General features: G+C 39.9%; 1 protein-coding gene across 1 annotated transcript in view; it reads right to left on the bottom strand.

The window, feature by feature from the left end:
* Positions 1–376: 376 nt before the first annotated feature.
* Positions 377–18939, bottom strand: part of RRP15 (ribosomal RNA processing 15 homolog) — a 28410-nt gene continuing 9847 nt past the window's right edge. Inside the window, exon 5 of the mRNA XM_063328429.1 lies at positions 377–4654. Within this exon, the coding sequence (XP_063184499.1) occupies positions 4502–4654 (153 nt within the window). The 3' untranslated portion in view covers positions 377–4501. The remainder of the gene's footprint in view (positions 4655–18939) is intronic.

Consider the following 18939-nt stretch of genomic DNA (forward strand, 5'->3'; position numbering starts at 1 on the left):
CTTAAAGACCTGATTAGTATATAACATCAGCAGGCTGGATATTTAACCATTTCTAAACTACACATTAAGTTTCTGGGAAGAAGAGTAACCAGTAAATCTTTTAAGTGAACTACTTCTATTAATTATTTAGCTACTTCTGAGAACACTTATGTCTGTAAGAAATCCTAGCGGTATCAAACTTACAGTGCAAATCTGATCCTGGTTAGCAGTTCACAATTAACACCACATATACTGAAAATAGAATTAAGAAACACTAAGAAAATGTTGCAAAATAATGCTCAGAAGTTCACTCACGGCATGAGACACTGGTCTGTTGAAAGGACGAAGGCACTGTGAAGAAATAATGCTTTTAATGAGCATTCCTAAAATCACCTTCCAGAGTGCCTCTTGGAAGCCATTTGTGCTCATGAGGTCATATCTGAAGGCTTGACGCAAGTGTCTTAATTCATTTTACAATTTGATATCCAACAGATGTAACACGTAGATTTAAACAAGAGGAGACCACTTCAAAGGATGAGGCCGTTACACAAACACAAGCATCTCTGGTGTTGAAGCTATTCACTTTGACTGTAGTTTTATTTCAACATGTCCCCTAAGACAGAAAAGCAATTAAAAAGATGCATTTGAAAACAAAATGCTTTGTCTAAGAAATATCAGCCATCCCTCCCTGTCAGTCTGAGAAGGAACAATTAAGGAAAGGCCCTTATCTGCTAGATCTGCAGAGGCAGACCTTTGAGGTTTACATACTGACAAGAGGTTAAAAGCCACTGCTTTGGAAAAAACAGTAAATGAAATTGAGTCTTCCACCATCTGTTAAACAAGAACTTCTCTGGTCTCTAGTGTCTGCCACTGAGGTCCTAGAGTCTAAATTTAATGTCTTATTTAGCACGAGGATCCTATCTATTTAACAAGATCCTAACTAAGAGTCTTCACTACTTCAAGCCTTCTCCTGGCCCTCTTACTCCTTACCTCAGCAAGTCTTGAAGAAATCATGGAGCAATTTGCAGGGGCTGGAAGTGAACAACATTGACGATTGCTCTGTGTGGATATTAACTATGCCAGGACTCATTTCATAAGAATGAGGAGTTTGTCATTTTAAGTTGTGCAGTGTTGCGTGCCAGATGACTTCTGCCTTCCTCCCTGGAGACAGCTACTGAGCCAGCTCTGAACAGATGCGGCTTTACAGACCACCTTTTTCTGGAAGCATCATAGTCAAAACACTTTTATGGCCTCCAAACAATTAATTTCTCTCTTTAAAATGAAACACACAAAGAAAAGCCCTATCTCCACTAGGCAGTGGCAGGGGCCCCAAGCAGCGGCTTCCAGCTCTTTTGTTCTGCTCTACTTGAGAACCCAGAAGAACCTGCCTCACAGCTGCAGAAGTGGGAGATCTTCCCCCCATGTTTTACCAGGGAAGAAAGACACTGAGGTGCAGTAGCATTAGGCACAACAAGGATATCGCACGACCACTCCTGAAGTGTTTCCCTAACAGCAGGCGGAAGAAAAGCAGGGAGTAGATGGTCTTTCTTTTTCCATAGGCCAACTCATGCTTTCCTTGCTGAAAAAAGTTAGCCCAGTTAATGTGAAGAGAAATTAGACCAGAGGATAAGAGACATGGGGAAGAGCTGACCCTATGCCTTCTCTTATTAAACAAAACTCTGTTGCTTTGCAATCCATAGAATATTAAACTCTACATAGTCTGGAGTTGGCTTGAAGCCTAACAAAACTGGAACCACCCCATCTTTATTGGCTTTATATAGATAGGTACAGAAATATACAAAGTTGAGATGATTCATGCTCTCTGGAATGAAGGGCAGCAGCACAGCTTTGCTTAAGCAGAGATATTCATGGGAGTAGGCAAAACAGAGCAAGTACTCTGACGGCTGGGAAAAGCCGCTAAAGGTTGTTCTTGGTAGCTATTGAAAAGAAAGAACGTTACTGAAAAAGTGGGAAGGGTGGCGGGTAAGGGCAACTGATCCCACAGCTGAAAGAGGAGACTGGAAGGTGTCTGGGCCAAACAGGGTTTAGCTCTTCTTTTGAATTGCTAGTCAGTTAAAACAACACTTGTGAAATAAATCAGCCGCTGAAATGTCCAAAATTAAAATATACCACTCCCACCTGCCTTGAGTCCTCAGCATATTTCTCTTTTGGAGGTGGTTATCAATTTAAGTTATTCTAGGAGTTCCTCTGCATATGGCACAACAAAAGGCAAGGTACACTATCAAAATTAAAAAACTATCCAATGTACATAAAAATCTGAGTATCATGCTTCTTAAAAGGCAAGAAATGCTCTCCACTTTTAGGCAAAAAGTAGTGCTATGCGCTTTAAATGAAATGGAAGCTCAAGACATTTTTAGCAATATCGATATATTCCACATTTTTCTTAAATACACAAGCGACACTTCCGTGATTTAATCAAAACATTACTTCAAAAATGCACAAATAAAACTCAGAAACCCACAAGTATTCCAGAAGTATTCTGAAAATATTTTTAAGTTTTTAATAATCACCCGAAGATGTCGTAGTTCCTAAGAAAAACTAGATTATTTTCCAAAAGTTTCATCTCAGACAGAGACTGGTGATACCAAAGAAGAGAACGACTGTGCATTTAAGGGTCCTGATGTAATTTTTACACACAAAGTACCTGCATGCTGTAGAAAGAAAGCAATGTCACATTAGACTATTATGCTGCTTCATAGATTCAAAATTTTTGTAGTATATTTTTGTATTGCACTAATGAGATGCCAGCTCTTGCTGAACAGCTATACAGATGTCTAGCCTTCAGAAGCTGGGATAACCATATGTCAAACTTCTGTGGTTTTGCCACTTGATATTTTGGGCGTGTGCCTTCATTTGTGATAATAAATATCAGGCCACAAACTAATGTCTCCTCAGATATCTAATATGTTTAACACTCAAAACAGCTTGAAAATCTAAACATTTCTGCTGTTAGCTTTGAGTTCTCCTCAAAGAATTATGCTACAATATATACCAGATGAATAGGCTAGAGATAACACAACCATTGCCAATTGTTAGGATGGGTTTCTCTGCCATTTTGTATGTTTATTTTTTATCCTGCAGTATCCACAAAGTTCAGACCCCTTCCTCTCCTCAGTGCCTTCATTAAGAAAATCTAAATTCACTGTCCTACTACACATTTCAATGCTGAAGCCTGAAAATTTGAAAGTCGCTCCTAATCATATCTTGCATATAAGCAGGTACAAAGAAAGGTTTGTACGCAAGACATCTGTAAAAACAGACAGAACACGACTATGTATTTTAAGTAGCAATTAATAGGCCCCAAGGCATTTTCTTCACATAGCAAATGGGGACATGTGATAGTGAAGTTAAACAAACGACGCAGAATCAGACAGCCAGTCTGGAACAGTGAAGGCAGCAGAATTCAACCCCAGCCTCTCATTTAGAACACCTTAATCCCAATGCACTTCCTTCTGCATGCATATGCTTCTGCACCTTTGCAACCAAACAATTAATTAGGAGAAACCGCTGTAGCTTAAACAAATCCAACAGTGTTACACTGACAGACATCTTCCAAAATCTGGTACTGTTACAGTATGCACCTAAGAGGAAGGGCTTTTGTTTGACCCTTTACTGACCTGAGGAATTAGCCTCATAGCTGACTAAACCCACAGGAGGTATCTTGGGGGTTCGGCTCCTTACTGAAAGATGCCAGAACACCAGAACTACAAATGAACCAACACTGAATACAATTTTATGCAGTACTGCTGGAAAAGCCCTCCCTTCTCCAACAAAAACAATAGCAACGGTTGTCCTTTCCTCTCTTACCAGTCGCTGAGCTTATACAACTTCAGACTTGCAATGGAAAAACATACATACATACATATATATATATATAAAAAAAATATAAAAGCCAATCAGTAGGGTCAAGTCTCTCTGTTTACAATTACGTTTCCAGAGTTGTCTCCAATCAAACTAATTCTCCAAGACCAGAACTATCACATTAATGGTTGCTTTTCTTTACTATCTACAAAACCTTTTCCGGCCAAAGTAGTAAAGACTCTATAGGAGTCTGATAACTTTACAAGGTGACAGAATTTTTGTGTTTATTGTAAGCCATTTCTATTGCGAATTGCTAACAACTTTTGAAAGTGCAACAATGATTTGGAAATGCAGGCACACTAATACATCAATTGCCATGACTAATGTATAAACTTTTAATGACCTTGGCAAAATCTTTCTTTCATTGGGCAGGTGCCACTATTTTGACTGTACAAAATGTTTTGGAAATATGTTGAAAATTATACATGTTTTGGAAAATATTTCAAGATTTCAGTATAGCAAATGAAGCTGTATTAAATAAAAGTTTGACATGGAGGAGAAAACACCCCAAATTTGTGCAAGTCTTTTTTTTTTTTTTAAAAAAGAGATATCCTCCAAGTGTTGTACATTCACAGAATGCTGATGTTTTACCTAAATAAAGTTAAGATAACACGTTATCTTGAATGGTTTTCAGTTTCATTCAGTCACTGTCATCTTCTTGTTTCAGACCACCTCCTTGTTCAATATTGCCCTCTCCATCGCTTTCCTTGTCCCAGTCTTTCATAGATGCTCCCATCATGAAGTCATCACGCAGTATATTCCATTCCGGCCCCTCTTCAGACTTTACTTCACCCTGAATGTTTGAGGGGAGGAGAAGAGGGGACAGAGGAAGATGAGATGAATGTGAAAGGCAGTAAAAGATGGAAGCTCTTCACGCAATCAGAATAACACCTCTCACACTCTTACAATTCGCAGTGGCAGACCTACCAAGGGTCTACCAAGACCTACCAAGGTCTACCAAGACCTACCTAGCTCTTTATGCAAATGGTACACAAAAATATACAAGACAATCATAAATGACTTGATGCTAATAAGCAAACTTGTTTTAACCAACCAATAAAAGAAATATGGAAAGAAAACAATTATTCCTCATGGACCCTGGGCATGGCTTCCTTTATTAAAATCTTTCTTGGCAATCAGAATGGATTCATGATATCATTTATTAACCCCCAGGTGCTGCTTCATTAGAACACTTCTTGGCACATTTCTAAAACACAAATATGGATTTAATAAAGGCTTACCCCCCCCGCCCCCCCGATTTAATATTTAACATATTCTGTGATACGTGAACCAAATCCCCTTTATGTGGATTATTACCTCACTACCTGGGCTTGTCATATGGTGCAAAGCTGCCTCTAAAAGAAACAAAGTTGATCTATGCTCAGCAAACCAACACCACCTTACTCCAAATTTCCTACCTCGTGAAAGTGGATAAACTGAGGCCACGCTACATGGACTGGTGAATAATAGAGAAGTGACAGGAGCGTAGTTTTAGGTTAGCACTGAAAACAGTGCTTGGTTGCAGTTCTTCTAAGGGACAGATCGCATTTGGGCAGTGCAACAGCCCCATCCTGTGGCAGCACTTTTGAAGAACAGCTTGAAGCTATTCCTGCGTTATTACTGAAGGAAAATAATAAAAACTGCTCAATGTACTGAAGGATTTCAGTGGTTTAAGCCTTAGTAGCAAAATACTTCTGAGGCACAACGTGTCTCAGCGTTCAGCAGGAAAACAAAAAAATTGTCCTATCAAATTGGAATCAAGGGTACAGAAAACAGTAATTTTACTTTTGCAGGGTCTTTGAAACAAAGACTGGCATCTCCGGTATGCTCTTCCCACTCCCTTGCTCTAAAGGACAGACCTCAGCTGGCCGACCCTAATTTAAGTAACTACCAGCTCCTGATGCTGTACAGTGGGCGGGGGTCATCATTGTAACATCCTCTGCAGATGCAGATTTGCCTACTAGATGCAAAACCCACAGTAAATGTACGATTGCTGTAGGTTCATGCCTCTTCTTTGTCATGCATCTAGGAATATGCGATGCATAAAACAACAGTATATTTAAGCTGATGTCTGTGCAATCTTTGGGAGAGAGCAGCATACAGAATTTAAAAGCACAGGAAATGAGTAATAGAGAAGGCAGGTCCATCCCTGTCCAACATGACACATCTAACACATCATACCACACCAACAGAAGTTGCTTGAGAGCAAAAAGTCTGTCAAACGAGATACGTATTTTTAATAGGTAATCAAGGCAGAAATGCTCAATGTGACTTCTCCTGCAGTTCTTTTTGAGAGAGTATTCTCACAAAAATAGGGTAACAAGTCTTAACACTTTCCTTCCCAAAAAGAACCTCCCAGGGCCCAGTTCAAAAAAAGAGAAACGGTACAGCTGTTCCTCAAGCTGTTTGCACTGTGGGGTTTTTTGGGGTGTTTTGTCTTCACAGCTGCTCTCATTAATGCCTACTCTTAAGGGTAATTTTCCCATCCCAACAATCCCCCTTTCCCCAGGGTAGTGCCTCCTAACCACTTTCTACTCTTGCAGCAATTCACTTCAAACGCTATACCCTGTAAAGCCTGACCATCTCAGACAGGGTAATCAATTACCTGGAATTAAAGAATTACAGATAAGGTGGGTCCCTAGGCAGACCTTAAAATGTTCACATGGGAATAATCTGTACTAGTGCAAACACAAATACTCTGTTCTGGGACGTAAGGAAAGGGTAGCTTACCCCTACCCCCAACCCCTTTTTAACTGTATTTCAGTTGTTTTACAAGTTTGCCTTTGCAGAGTAGAGAAAAGTCAAAAACATTGCAAAAGTCACCAAGCTTTTTCTTTTTTAATCCCAGATCTTTCATAGATCACCGTTTGAGCACGCCACAGAGTAAAATCTGAAATACCTAAATGGAAAAATCCCATCCTCTTTACAAAACAATCCAATTATTTTTTTTTTTTTTTCAATAAAATTATGAAAGATACCATTCCCCACCCCCCCACACCCCACCCCGGCCCAAGATGTGCAGAACAGGAATTTTTGTTTTGTTTTTTAAACAGCACAGAAGCAGTAGGTTATTGTCAGCAATGAAAGGCTCAGGGTTTGAAAAGCCCAATGCTCAAATTCACCACAAGCTACCATTCAACAACCATTAAGCCTTCTTTCTGGCTACGTCAAGTGAACAACAGGACAAAACCAGGACCTCAACAAAAGAGGGATGCTGATCCTCCATAGCATTACCTACTATGTAAGGCACCACAAAGGTCTGAATAGAATTTTACAACAAGCCCTAAGGAGAAAGACAGAGGTAGCATGCCCGCGCCTCAAAGAGGAAGATTAAATCCTTGAAAGCAAGTATTTAATCAATTTTAAGCATGCTCCCAAGTGAAGAAAGCCCCATGTTCACTATCTTCATTCCTAACTCATTTATTGCCCTATTTTTCCCTCAGAATAAAAAGTCCCCTACTTGTGATACTATGGTATCACAAAACATTCCTGGAGCCTTAAGAAAATACGCAGCAAGACTATTTGTGCAATTAACGATTAGTTCAACTGTAACATCACTTCCCAACTCGCTTTATGTAAGAATGTTAATACACTTGGGTTTTCAATGCCATAATCTGGTTTCATCTAAATAAACCAAAACTGATTCTTGGCACATGGAAAATAAGCCAGCTTTCATTCTATACAACTGCTTTTGAACTTCCAGTCAGCTGTTCATCCACATCTCCCACATTTCACTACAGCACTGAAGTCCCCTTTGAACATCCCCAAATGAAAACAAAGCAAGCTATATAAACATTAGTGTGTAATGCTACATAAAGTGGATTCTTCGGTAAGGCAAGGAGTAAAAAATTCTGGTGTTGCTTTTTTTCCCCTCTCATTTTTTATATACATTTGAATGGGTCTGTTCTTTGCCTGAAGGTGTGGCAATCTATTTCAAAAGGCCTGAGAGGCCACAGTTACTAAAATATCTCAGGACTAACTGGTGATGCACTCGTCTGAAACAAGACAGACCAAGACGTGCAGTGTCGTTACTCTAGTGCAGACACTTATTTGCTGAGACAGACCAATAGTCCAGTAGAAAAAGAGATCATATAAATAAAACATACACCATCTTGCCTGCTTGGTGTGACACCTAAGCTATCACAGCATTAGCTCAAGGGGACAAACTTCCCAAACTAATTCTGGTTTCAAGACATATTGACTAAAATCTGCACCAGGAGAAGATGAACTGAACTTCTTAGCCAAGTCCTAATAAAGCTAACCAACCACCCACCAAACAACAAAGCTCAGGTCTGTCACCTGGAACAAACAGCCATCCCTTGCAGGATCCGTCCCGGAATTGCCTCCGGGATGCTTTTGGAGGAATTGGTCTATGAAAGCCTCATGGCATCAGCAGCAGCTATGTCACCAACACCAAGTTAGAAATATCCCTGTTTTGGTTCATTTCTTTACCCCTGCAAAAATTTCGAGCTACATAATTCACTCTTGGTAAATGACATTACAGTAAGTATCTTCAACTGAGACCTGCCCAACTCAGTACTGGAGTTGTGGCAGACTGCACTGCCACTCAGGTAGGAGATCTATCCTCCCTACCCCTTCCAAAGTTGTCAGAAGCAGCAGCAGGATACTTGTAACCACGCACAGCTGCTTCAGTCTGCAAACAAGTGCCTTAACTCAAAGCCTGCTTCCTTTGAAAGCTTAAGGGAATTAAGTTCAGTCTGTCTGAGTCACAGGACATTGTCATTTTCATCTGTTGCTTTACTGGCACAGCAACATCCTAAAACCAGAACAGGAACATTTGCCAGAGCTTTTCAGAACCCTATGCATAAGCAGACCGAAGCCCCATGCTGACTGGTAGATAACAGCATTAAAAGACATGTCTTGAAATCAGAGTGCACAGATTAAAGACAGCATTTCACTCCGCTTTCCACCAGCTCATGTCGCTTGAATATACCCCAGTTTCTGCATCTGCAAGACAGCAAACATACCTACATCACCACAGAGACTCCCCTACAGCCTGCGTCCAGAAGACGGTAACTGCAGGGTATTAACAAAGGAACATTTTTTCAGACCTAGGAATTACAATCAGCACACTGGGCTGCACAAGATGAAATGCCAGAGCTTGCAGGGGCATCTCTCTTTACCATCACATACAATAAGTGTTTATTTGTACCTGTCAGGGAAGGAATTTCTAACATAAATATCTCTCAAGCAACAACTTTAAGCCCTGAGAAAACAATTCTAACATATCTAATTAGCTTGAACTGCCTCCCCAGGTTTCTCTGTTTTGCTCAATACAAACATCTAAGACCTTGAAATACAGGACAGCTTTTGTCACGACAAAGAAATTAAAAAGCCTAACTGCCAAAATGCATTCTTGGATACATCTGACAGTTACCTTCCCTGACAGCCTGCATCTGGCTCCGAATGACTGCTGCCATTCTGCTTCTCATCCCCAAGCAAGTCAGTTTAACACTAACTCAAAAAAAACCACCACAGGCATAGACCGAGGTGTGTTACATCTCAATTAAAAAAAAATAAAAAAAAATCACTTGGTAGAAGTGGGGAAGAAATGGAAAACAAAGAACACCAGCACAGTCTTTTCTCCTAAATTCGTCTTCAGGAATATCCAAGCTGACAGGCTAAGAAATCAGGTCTCCTCTGAGCTTGGAAGAAATAAAGAAAACTACAGCTGAAGCTAAAGCAGCAATATAAGCAGAAAATCTAATGACTTTTTAACAGAAAAATGATACTTGGTTTAATCATCAGTGCTGCTTGCGACTTTATCAAATTTGAATAACAATGAGATCTTGACTGTAAGAAAGGTTCCTATGTACACCTGATCCCAAACAGACAGAAAAACACAGATATCTGGAAACTGGGAATATATCCTGTACTGCTACTATCTTGACCTTCTGAGCTGATGTCTCCACAGCAACTCACTTTGGGAAGCATTTTCAAGCTTGCAGAAGATGTGAGATGCAGAACAGAAGTCTATTCTGCTGCAGCATAATTCAGCACAATCATTTATTCCTTAGGGTGAGAGTCATTCAATACCCATTTGCATCGTCTCTGAATGAGAAATTAGAGCAACTGAACTAAATTGCCTTGGTATATCTGAAGTGACGCTATACTGCGGATATCAGCAGTAGCACAGAAGATTTACTCAGACCACAAGGTCTCTTGTGCACATCAGAATCTACACTGGCATTTCTAGTAAATAAATCTAAGAATTACATGGTTTATAGTGTGTTTTGAAACCTGCTGCTCCTGCTCAAACTTCTCTGCAAGACATACATTGGAATTATTACTACAAGCACAACAAATACTGATTTTCCTTTTGAGCACAGCCAGAAGACCACCCAGAGCTTAATGACCTGCATGAGGAATCTCCCCATCCTCACATCCTCCCCTAGGGTTTACTACAACGGGGATGTGTGAATGAGGAGGAATGCTTTGGGTTGGCATGCAGAGGCTTAAACATGCCCCAACCTTAGAGGGGTCAGAACTGAATTACACAATTTCTAAATACAAGCATTCATCTTGACATAAGCAAAGAAGAAAAATCATTAGCATTGTTATTAAATGCGCAGTTGCAAAGAATCACAGAAAGAACTTCTGAGAGAACAGATTTTCTCAGCCTTAGTTCATCAGAAATCTCATAAATCAGTATTTCTGACAGAAAAAAACAAAAGAATTCAAGCATAACACAGGGCCCTTCTGCATACCTGATGCTCTGGAACTCCTCAGTCTGTGCTGTGCTCCAGCTCTAATAGCAGCCGTCTCGGAAATCCTTCTGCTACACAAGGAATTTTACCACAGGCAATGTCTGGCCAACTGGCATCGAGATTTCCTTCACATGTTTTAATGAGATGACGAACAGCACGGGCATGCTATTCCCAGGAGGTCCTCACAGAAAAACTCATCAAATAAAAACTCACCTGAAAATAAGCCTCACTAATGAAACAATCTTATAGTTAAGTTACAACACAGGTACAACCTGCTACCTTTACCCATGCTAACAATTCCCCTTGTGGAATATATTCTGTAATTTGTAACTCATGTTATGTAAAATACAAGGCAAAATGACATCGTGAATATCAAGTAATTACATCACTGTCTTTACAACCATCAGGCCAAAACACTACACTGACATAAAAAAGAAAAAAAAACATTCACAAGTAAGCATTTTTAAGTAGGCATTAAATAAAAATTAACTCAAATACTGCAAATTATTACAGAGAAGATACCTGGCAAGAGAGAAATAACACACTGCTTGTATTAGATTATCATGCAACATATGAGGACAGAAAGTTTCCAGACAGTATACTCTTTCAGTATGCCATCACTGCTCATTTTCAGTCACGTTTCTTTTTGCCTCCTATAAAAACAAAACTGCTTCATCATCCTCATCTATATGATTTTACCGTCACATCTGCAATGCCTGTTTATCAGCAGTTATACCACTGACAGTGAAATTACTGCTTACCATACTGGCCACTACTATCTCAGTATTCACCTGTTACTCCTACCCTTTCTTCAACAGTAAGTCTCCACACAGCTTTCATGTTTCGTCTACTTGAACGATAGGAACCTTAGAGCAAAGGCTGCACAGCACCAAGATCAATTAATTCTTGACATAAAGACCCAAAGAGTACTGTGGTTGAAAACAACGTATGATCAACACTGTTGTATTTAAAGCAACGTGTTATACTTTCATTGCGTATTAGACAAAAATTGTATCGCAAGTTACGGTATTCAAAGTAGTTGAATTCTGACTTGGAAAAGACAACGCTGTCCATCAGAAAGAAGAGCTTTTCATGCTAGCTAGTCATGTACCTCAGGTAACCCGTCTGCAAAATATTGTTCATTTTGTACCAAAAAGCATATTTGTTAATTACCAAGAGCAAATTTATATGGATGACTACTTACCAGCTTCCATCGTTATTCCTAAAAAGAAAATAATGAACCGAGAATTCTTCTGTTTGGATGGGATTCAAAATAAGGGAAGAACGAACTTTCCTAGAGACTTAGCATTTCAACCCTGAAAGAAATGCCACACAACTTCCTGCACGTGATAAGAAAAGACCTCTCTCCATCAGCTGATCCTACATTTCTTAATGTGTATTGCCTGCAGTAATGAAGACATTACACCATTTAAAGATGAACCTAAACATTATGCAGCCCACAACATACTCGTTGCATGTTGCACGGTTCCCAAACCATCAAGCTGTACCTGGAAAATATGCAGCTACAGCAAGAGTGCCCAGTAAAGAGCATCCGGTCAAGACTAAGACCTTCAATGTGCTGTCCCTCAGAAGTCAAGTACTCATGTCTTTCAACAGTCTACTTTAGACAAACATCTTTGAGTCACAACAGATTCTTCTCAGATGTCACCCATTTATGCAAGACACACATGCACTATCTCAGCTGGGTACCTAAAGTTTTCTGAAAGTTTTTATAAAAGCTTGCCTGATGGTACAGTAAGGAAACATGCAGGCCCACAGCTGTTTGGAGTATTTTTTGATCCTTTTTTAGAATAAATTAGCAGCTTGCTGATTTCTGAATAATCTGAATGCGACTCAGATAATTTCCTACAAATGGTGCTGAAATCATCCACTGTTTTTCATTATGATTCAGCAAGAGGCATAACAAAGTGAGTCCCAAAAGGTTGTCTCAAACAACAAAGGCGACAGTAATGACCAAGTTCTTCACTTCCGACACTTAAGAAATCATCTCACAGAGTAGCTGAAGAGGAAGAAGTGGGGTTAATAAAAAGCCTCCTCTTCCTGACTCAGAATTTCCACTCACATCTGAGTCCCAAAACAAGTATAGAGATCCAAAAAACTATGCAGCAGGAGGGGGAGGAAAAAAAAAATCCACGAAGAACTAGCTTTTGTGTGTTTTTATTACTAAATATGAAATACTGAATTTTTTATGACTACGAAGCAGCTTGTATGGCTAAACCTCCCTACCTTCATTGCCCCTGCTTTTACTTAAATGGCTTTTGCAATATATCCTAAACGTCTGCAAATCCAAGTCTCTGATTTTATATGCCTGTGATTTCCCTCACACCATAGTGGGTGAGTGGCAAACTCATTAAGGAACAGACCATACCCCTCAACACTCCCAGGCTGCTTTCTAAAAGCTGTTTAAACCTGAAGAGGGAATATGTAAACTGCCTGTGATCCCAATCCCTTATCTTAGCCATCTGGCTACCCTTTCTCTGCATTTCTGACCCTTCTGTCTCCTTCTACGTTTCTGTATGAGTTTTCCCAATGCCTGCAGGTGGAGGAGAAATGACACAGATGACATGCAGAACACTGTCCAGGGTTCAGCAACAAACCAAAAAGAAGTCGTATCTCTCCAAGATGACAGCTTTAATATCATTTTTAATAAAGTAGGTTTAAAAAAAAAAAAAAGTATATATTCTAAGGTTTCAGTAAATTTCAGAAACACTAATTAAAAACTGGCCAGATTTTCCCATAGAGAAAAAAAAACAAAAAACCAAACCAAACTGAATTCAGGATCCCTCTAACCACTGGAAGCCAGACGCAGTTTGACCCACCACTCCTGAAGTCTACCAAGATAAACAGATGAGTAGGTGCCCACAGAGGTCATTTGTAATACACATCTGCTAGTTCAACACTCTGGGAATCAGAACATTTTATACCTTAACAAAACCTCGAAGTAAGGGAATCACTTTTCCAGGTAATTAACAGTAGAAAATGCTTCGATGGGGGAAACAAACTGATTCAGATAGACAAGCTCTACCCAATCTTTCTTACTTCTGGAGAACACTTTTTTTAATAAAACTTTATGAAATGTTTAGATATATTTTTCTCTAAGCACACTGCCTTGCCTATAAGAGTTATGTACAAAGCCAAAAGTGGAGAGCTGCTGTTATAAGGCTTCCAACTCAATTTACCATCTAGAAGTCTAATACGATTTGACTTTTTGTGCTTTGTATACTTCCAGGAAGATCAAAAGACGACGCACACCACAAGTTTTTCAAATGTGGTTGTTTTAGACATAGTTTTACTGAAAAAAATCCTTGCAACATCTTCTGGGAAAACAGAACACCATCATTGTATCCTGTGCCCTAATAATCAAATACAAAGGCAAGTTAGTCTCAAATATGACAGATGGAGCTGTCTCAATATTGCCTGACATTTCAATCACAAGTCCCTGTTTATATTCACTTACACAATTTGTCAAACTTCAACCTCTTCATGCTGCAGGCTTTTGAGATGTTTCAACTTAAATTATTTCACCCATTTTCACAGAAAGATGAACTTAAAATATTTTGTCTATAGCTCTAAGCAGGAAAGAGACATTTCCTACAGGCATCCATTAAAACCTCGCATCGTTCGCTCTTTTTGGACTTAAAAATCAGTTAAGAGTGTATTTTGGAGCTAGGAACGTGTCACTTGCTATCTCCATGAACACTTGGCCCGATCTGCCCAAGTTTTAAACATAGAATCATAGAATCTTCTAGGTTGGAAGGGACCTTTAGGATCATTGAATCCAACCATTAAGCTAACACTGCCAAGTCCACCATGTCCCTCAGCACCATGCCTACCCATCTTTTAAACATCCTCAAGGGTTGGCAACTCCACCTCTTCCCTGGGCAGCCTGTTCCAACATTTGATACCCTTTCTGTGAAGAAATTTTTCCTAATATCCATCCTAAGCCTCCCCTGGCGCAACTTGAGGCTGTTTCCTCTTGTCCTATCACCTGTAACTTGGGAGAAGAGACCGACCCTCCCCTTGCTACAACCTCCTTCCAGGGAGTTCTAGGAACCGATACAGGCTTCTTGAAAGTAAGGAGGCACCTATAAACATTGGCACATGAGAGGCACTGGAGGAATGCATCTACAGTCTGGTAGGATGAACTGAATTTCTACAGAGCCCCTGCCCCAGTGGAGTCAGAGATATGAATAAATTATAAATATGAATAATGATACAAAAAGCAGCTGGCAGCAATGCTACATCACCTTCCTGAGAAGGCATAGGTAGACACCAAAAGCTCTTTTCTGCCAGTGTTGTTGGATTCCCAACAGGAGTTTCGCCCTGGAGCTCTTTGAGGTGTACTTTTCCTTCCACATCTTGCCAAACAAGACAATGCTGGCAGGTCTCTGGGGCACAAGCCTGGCTGTAGTAACTCCCAGATGTCCTGCTGGTCTGCAAAGTGTGAGATGAGCATTGGTGTGAGTTTGTGAAGTTTCATGCAGAAAAAAGGAAGTGTTTAAAACCTCGTGTTCTCTGGAGTATATCTTTAAGATTTAGGATTTGAGAGTGATGAATTTCCGCCTCAAAGGCTTTTTTGATCTCCGGTTGATTTCAAGCTGAGTTCAACTGACTTAAACAGAGATGTCTACATGACACACACCAGCCTCTGATCCAGTTACCCTGGGCTCTCCTTGTTAATAAGTCCAGTTGACACCACCAGTGGTCACCTCACCCTGAAATGGATGTCTAAGACCAGTCATCTGAATTACACCCCCGCTTTTTTCTCACCTGTAAGGGGATCTGGCATGACCATCTCAGCTTGAAGAATTTTCCAGATGAGATGTCAGGAATAAAGAGAAAAGAGTCACACCTCATCTCTGCAGCCAGAGACAACAATAAATGGTATTTTCTGACTTGCAAAACTTGTATTTCTCTGAAGCCTGTTGTCCTTGTCTGACAACTGGACTTCCATCATCTTATCCGGTGTGCTACTTCTCCCTTGATGAGTGTTGTGTAAAGCATGTCCTCCAACTGTGCTGTGGCAATGCATTACATTTCATTGAACACAAGAAGCAGTACATTCCACTGCAGTCAGTAGAGCATTTTTATAGGAGCAATAACGTTTAAAAGGCTTTACTCTGAACTATGTCCCATATTCCCGGAGAGGAGACATATGCAGGTAGCAATGTTGTCCAAGAGGCATAACTGGTTTCAAAAGAAGCTCTGACCCAAACAGTTGAGTCTCCTCGTCCACTTATTGCAGAAGCAAGAACAAACAAATAACATTTTGGAGTGATGGGTGACTAATGGTAAGGCTGTGAAGGATATGGTTTGTAATAAACCCTGAATGTGATGGAGCAGCAACGCCCTCAAGGTGAATGAACTGCCAGTTGCCTCCCTATTAACACTCATTTCCACTCCACACCGCTTGCTATCCTTTTACCTCGTTTTCCAAGTGATTAAAATAATTAGGTGGAACATGTAGCTCTAAGTATTTATGATAGGTATTTAGTATCCAAATTCTCATAAAATATCTGACCTCACTGATCACATACTATCTGCACCTTAGAAGACAGCATCAAACTGGACCGTATGTGACTCATGATGACAGGGAACTAGTCTTTCTGTGCAAGCAGCTGTCAGGGCTGCTCTCACATTAGCCATCAGGAAGCCAGGCTACATGCTTGGTCTGCAGGTGCAGGGGGAAAGAACCTGTCAGGAACATAAAACATGAAGAGGACAAAGAGCGAGCTTGATGGAAACAGAATGCAAAATCACAATCTTTTTCCCTACCAGACTTCTGATCAAGTACCTGAAATGAGAGCAGAAAGGAAATAAACAAATACATGTGTAAATATTGACAGAGACCTACATTCCCACGTTAAAGCAGGTATGTGTTACCAGCTATGACAACAGATAGGGAACTGAGCTCATGTATCTTTAAAACCCAACCCTGCTGGCAACCCAAAATGAGTAAGTCTTCCTGCAAACAGATCTAAAGCAAAAATGTTGCCATCAAACAACTTATAATACTGCACAACAACCCTTCACCTTAAAGAACGTAAGGAATTCGGGATATAGCAAACTGGTGGCAGGCTGCACTGCATTCATCCCTAAGGATAAAAATCAGAGTATACAATTCGGTAGTCAGCAACCTTTTGGTACAAAACCAAAACACTACATTAAAAGCATGAGCTCCAAACATATACGAGGTGACCTTCAAGAAAGTGTACACACATTTAGGAAAAAGAGATACAAATGCATGATTTAGAAAGGAATCCAAATTAAAAGTTTCTGTGCATGTGATGGGAAGACGTTTATTGAAATTGGGAGAACACATCTACTCTAGCTGCAGCTGAACTAAATTAATACTTGGCTGCCCCCTCAAATCTGCTGGAATACACGCACGCCTGGTTACTCCTTCAATTAGTTCTGTAAAACCAGCACACAACCAATGTAGTAATAAACTTCTGCTACTCTGCAATGCCATTATCACCAAAAAAAAAAGTTTCCTTTTAAGATTAAAAGAGGTGCTGATACACCTTACCAAATTTCTAGAAGTTGTCTATGCCTTCATCCGTACTTCAGAACCAAACTATTTCCTACAGCTGGTTGAAGCAACTGTTCAGACTACTGTCCTTCCGGACTGGGATATGGATGAAAATAATCTTTATTTCCCCGCCCCCCCCCTCCCCATTTCTACACTGTGGAAACTGTGGAAAAAAGCAGAACAACATGCCAATGGCCAGTACTTATGCAGCCACAAGAAAAAGAAGGCACTCACTCTCACAGATTTTAAAAAGAACTAATTTTTAAGCTGGAAAGCACATCTATATCCCCATCTAGCTTGAAAAATGAAAGCCCCCCCCATGCCACTCCTTGTGTCTCAGCAAGAACAGCAGTCAAAGCTGGAAGTGTAGTACTCCTTCTGCCCTGCTACTTAAAATTAAAATATTTTTGTATATTAAAAATCTTATGAACAAAAGAAAAATGTATAGTAAACCTGACTCTAATTACTGTGTTTACAAAGTACTTACTAAACACTAAAAGCATTTATAAAGTACACTTCAGGCAGAAGGAACTTTTCTGGAAAAGCATTTTATTTCAAGTCCCACATGAGCAATAGCTGTTATATAGCTGAAATAGCACTTGTATTCTTCTCTGCTCATCTTCCTTCCCATCAATAAATTATTTTAGAATAGGTACTATTTTGAGACCAATACATCAATTTTTTCTAGATGCGATCACAACACAGGAAGTAAATTGTACCTCCAAGTCATGCAGTCAGCAGAGTTTACAGAAAAATTCCCTTGCAGAATTTGGATCAAGGTTACTGAAGTAGACCAGGAAATCCTGCTCTCACTTCCAACCACTGAAATTCTCTGCAACAGATCTGGTGTAAGAAAACTTACAAGTTGAAGCAAACACAGGCGATTCAGAAAACCATGCTACAAAGGCCTAATTCAAAATTAAAGGTTGATGAGTGCAGGTTATGCTCATCACAAAGAACATTTGTAACTTTCATGTCAGTTATTTATGTGTCACTAGAAAATGTTTTAGCACCCAGTAATGTTTTAAAAGGAGTAGCACAAATGACAAGCAAAAAGTCAAGATGAGAGCTTCTGGTACTGAACAACCCTGTTGTAACTGGCATGCAGCAATGGAGGTGAGCGGAGGCTGCTCTGGAAACGTTAACTCTGAATTTCTTTGTTTTCTTACAATTAAGATTTCAAGACCCCATGTAATTCACTACATCAACCAACATGTCTGTGCAACTCTGAGAGATCAGAAACTCCACTCAACCCTGGAAGCAAAGGTACTTCCCTAACCCATAATGCTAAGAGCACACAGAAAATTCTTAAGGACCTAGAGGTACTGCCACTATCTACTTCTGCATTTCTTCTATAGATGTGAATATCACTTCAGCCTCCAGGGCTGGAAAGACAGCATATCTGATATGTACCTTTTTTTAAACCTGTAGTTTAATCATGTTTCTTATGGTATCTTACAGGTGGGAAGCTGCAAGATACAACCAACACATACTGAAAGGAAAATCTGGTCTGTAAGGATTGCGTTGAACAAGACCAAAAGCTCTCGTATCTCCCAATAAATGCTTCCCAAGAAAACCAACCCAAAACATAAAACCCCCCCCCCAAACAACAAGCAAGCGGGATTTTTTTAAAAAAAGGAAAATTATTACAGTTTTCTCCCACATTGCAAGGCTTTCAGATAAGGTGGTGAGGGTAGAGAAATCAGATGATATTACCCGGAGGCAAGCATCATGTACAGTACTTTGGAAAAAAACAGGGAAAAATATTACACAAGTCAGATGGCTCAGTAAGGATTA

The sequence above is a fragment of the Chroicocephalus ridibundus genome, chromosome 3 (assembly GCF_963924245.1).
Source record: "Chroicocephalus ridibundus chromosome 3, bChrRid1.1, whole genome shotgun sequence".
In the NCBI taxonomy this organism is placed as follows: domain Eukaryota; kingdom Metazoa; phylum Chordata; class Aves; order Charadriiformes; family Laridae; genus Chroicocephalus; species Chroicocephalus ridibundus.